Source organism: Merops nubicus, unplaced genomic scaffold, assembly GCF_000691845.1.
Source record: "Merops nubicus isolate BGI_N331 unplaced genomic scaffold, ASM69184v1 scaffold26491, whole genome shotgun sequence".
Taxonomy (NCBI): domain Eukaryota; kingdom Metazoa; phylum Chordata; class Aves; order Coraciiformes; family Meropidae; genus Merops; species Merops nubicus.
In genome coordinates this window covers 7,123-9,684 of record NW_008589370.1, presented here as the reverse complement: position 1 = coordinate 9,684, position 2,562 = coordinate 7,123, and the positions used below count along the sequence as shown (strand labels likewise).

The 2,562-nt window shown below is 56.6% G+C and overlaps 1 protein-coding gene across 1 annotated transcript in view; it reads left to right on the top strand.

The window, feature by feature from the left end:
- LOC103781865 (transmembrane protein 151B-like) overlaps positions 1–445 on the top strand; it is a gene marked incomplete at its 5' end in the record, with an annotated part of 1,709 nt that extends 1,264 nt beyond the window's left edge. The window contains 1 exon segment of the mRNA XM_008949588.1: positions 1–445. This exon segment is cut by the window's left edge and continues 12 nt beyond it. Coding sequence (XP_008947836.1) covers positions 1–210 — 210 coding nt within the window.
- Positions 446–2,562: the final 2,117 nt, after the last annotated feature.

Sequence of the window (2,562 nt, the reverse complement as noted above, 5' to 3'; positions counted from 1 at the left end):
CAGAGCCGGAGCGGGAGCCTGAACGACCAGAGCTGCCCCACCGAGCAGACCCGCCTCTCCAGCCAGGTGACTGTGGAGGAGGAAGACCCCCCTCCTTACCAGGACGCCCTCTACTTCCCCATCCTCATTGTGCACCGCAACGAAGGCTGCCTGAACCACGACCACCGTCACCTCCACCGCAACGGGTCCTGCGTGGAAACCTCACTGTGAAAGCAGGGGGCAGTGAGATCTCGTTGTCCGTCGCCTGGCCTGAGCCAGTGCAGGATTTGGGGAGAGGAGCGCAGGGGAGGGAGAGGGCCCGGGAGGATGGCAGGATGGAGCGGACACGGCATCTTGCTCCGTCAGTCGGCGAAAGCTCCCCCTACCGTGGCTTTGACCTCCAGGAGGGGTGAGTTCTGATGCTCCCCCTGACATGGCACAGAACTCTAGACCGACCACCACATGCAAAAAAAAAACCCCAACCAACCAAACCAACCCAACCCCAAACCCGTAATTTATGGCATCAAGATCCAAAAGGGGGAATAAAAAGACAGGCCTGATGCAGGGAGGGGGGTGCTTCCGCTCCCAGCCCTGGCTCCAGGCTGGCTCGTGCTCCAAGGAACCAGCAGCCACCAGAAAGCGCCCTGCTGCACCTCTGCCCACCCCGCTGCCGTGCTGGAGCAAGGCCCCTCGCAGGGTAGAGGGGAGGGGGCCTCTTGGGAGCGGCGTGTAACTGCCTGTGCCTAAACGTCTGGGGCATCCAGGCACGTGTAGCTGAGCAGCAGGTTAGAGCAACGGCCGAAAGCCACAAATCCAGCTTTTCCCGTTCCTCCCGACCGTTCCCCACGCTCCCCACTTTTTTTCTAGACCATGATCTGACTGTTACTCTGTTCTCGCTTCTGGACATGGCACCGCCTCCAGAGGATCCCAGGCTCGGCTCCTTGGGAAGCTTCAGCAGGCCAGCTCTGGGAGTCAGCATCCCCTAGGTAAAGGGCTTTCTGTTTGGGGTTACAGCAGGCAGGCAGCGCTGGGAAGGGATGAATGTGCAAAGCCAGGTGGAGCCGAGGTCTGCGGGGCTACTGACCCGCTTGCTGGAGGGGGGCTCAGCTGAAAGAGAAAACAGGAGGCCCCTGGTGCACTGGGGAAGGAGGAGGGGGTGCCACTGGTACAGGTATCATGGTGATGAGTGGTGTGTCAGGTGGCTGGAGTCCCTTCCTAGTTTGGAGGTGAGCCCTAGCTGGTTCAGACAAGCATCGAGGAATGCTCTGGGTGGTTCAGCTGTAGTTTGTTGATAACAGGGCAGCGGTTTGGTGCATGTCTGTAAGAGTGGATTTTGCATGAGGTCAGGCTGGGCTCCCGCTGCAGACTCAAAGCTGCAGGCTCCTGGCAGGCTGGGTTTGGCAGAGAGCTCTGAGCTCTTGAGAAACGCAAAAGCATGCTGGAGCTTGGGAACCTGGGCTGGAGGGATTCCCTTCCTGTGGGACCCCACTGTGGGTGCAGGACCCACAGGTGGGATAGAGTGAGGCGTCGGCCGTAAGGGACGCTCTGCAGAAGAGAGGCTGGGGAAACGTTGGAGGGGAACCTGCTTAAACTGAGCAGTTTGCACTACAGAGGATTTTGCAGAGAGCTGTAAGTCTGTGGGAAGTGAGGTGGCTTCTGTGTAGCACATTAGCCCCTGGGTTCCTCTGTCTTGCTCTTGTCTGGGCAGGTTGGCCTGCTCTGAGCTTTGTGCTGTTCCTTCCGTCCTCCTGGAAGGGATCTCGGTGACATTGGGTGAGGAGCCTTCATGCCACTGAGGCTGCATGAGTGGCTGCAGCATGCAGGCACCCAGCTTTTCCTTCTCCATCGACACATTCCCAGAGCTCTCATATCCCTGTTCTTAGGAAATCTGTGTCCTTTTCAGTCAGCTCCTTGGGGGAGTACATGCCAAATCAGAAGGTGATTTCTCCAGACAGCACTGCTCTTCAGTCTCACTGTGCTTCCCTCATCAGCTGGGGCAAACAGTGGCTGAGAGCAGCAGGTTTTGGGTGACAAGAGCAAGTCCATTAGCACCTGGCCATTTGAGCTTGGTGTCTGCCTCTGCATCCATCACAGAAGGGAGAGGTGGAAGAGCACACATGAGGCATTGTATTTGGCCCAGTCCACCTTTCTCCTACCAACTACTAATGACAGGTCTGTTTCTCTAGACATGCTGCTATACTGCTGCACCTCCCAGGTCTTGGAGAGGCTGCAAATGTATCACCCTTCCACCACATCAATCCTCTTCTGAAAATCATCTCTTGCTGGCAAGCCTGGAGCAGTCGGCACCTGTGGGCTTTGTAAGGCTCTGCATGGCTTTGCCCCAGAGCGGTCTGTTCTTCTGCTCTTTGTGCCTTGCATGTCATGGTCAGGGTCTCTTGCCCTTCAAGCCAGCTTGTCCTCCTGGATCTCAAGTGCTAGCCTCCAAACAATGGCAATTTTAACAGGAAGTCCCTTAAAATCTCACTCTGTTATGGTTCTGTCTTGCCATCTGCCCTTGCTTTTGCTGCCACTCCTAGATGTTGGTTTAAATAAGAGGGTCTCTTTGAGAACAGATGCATAAAA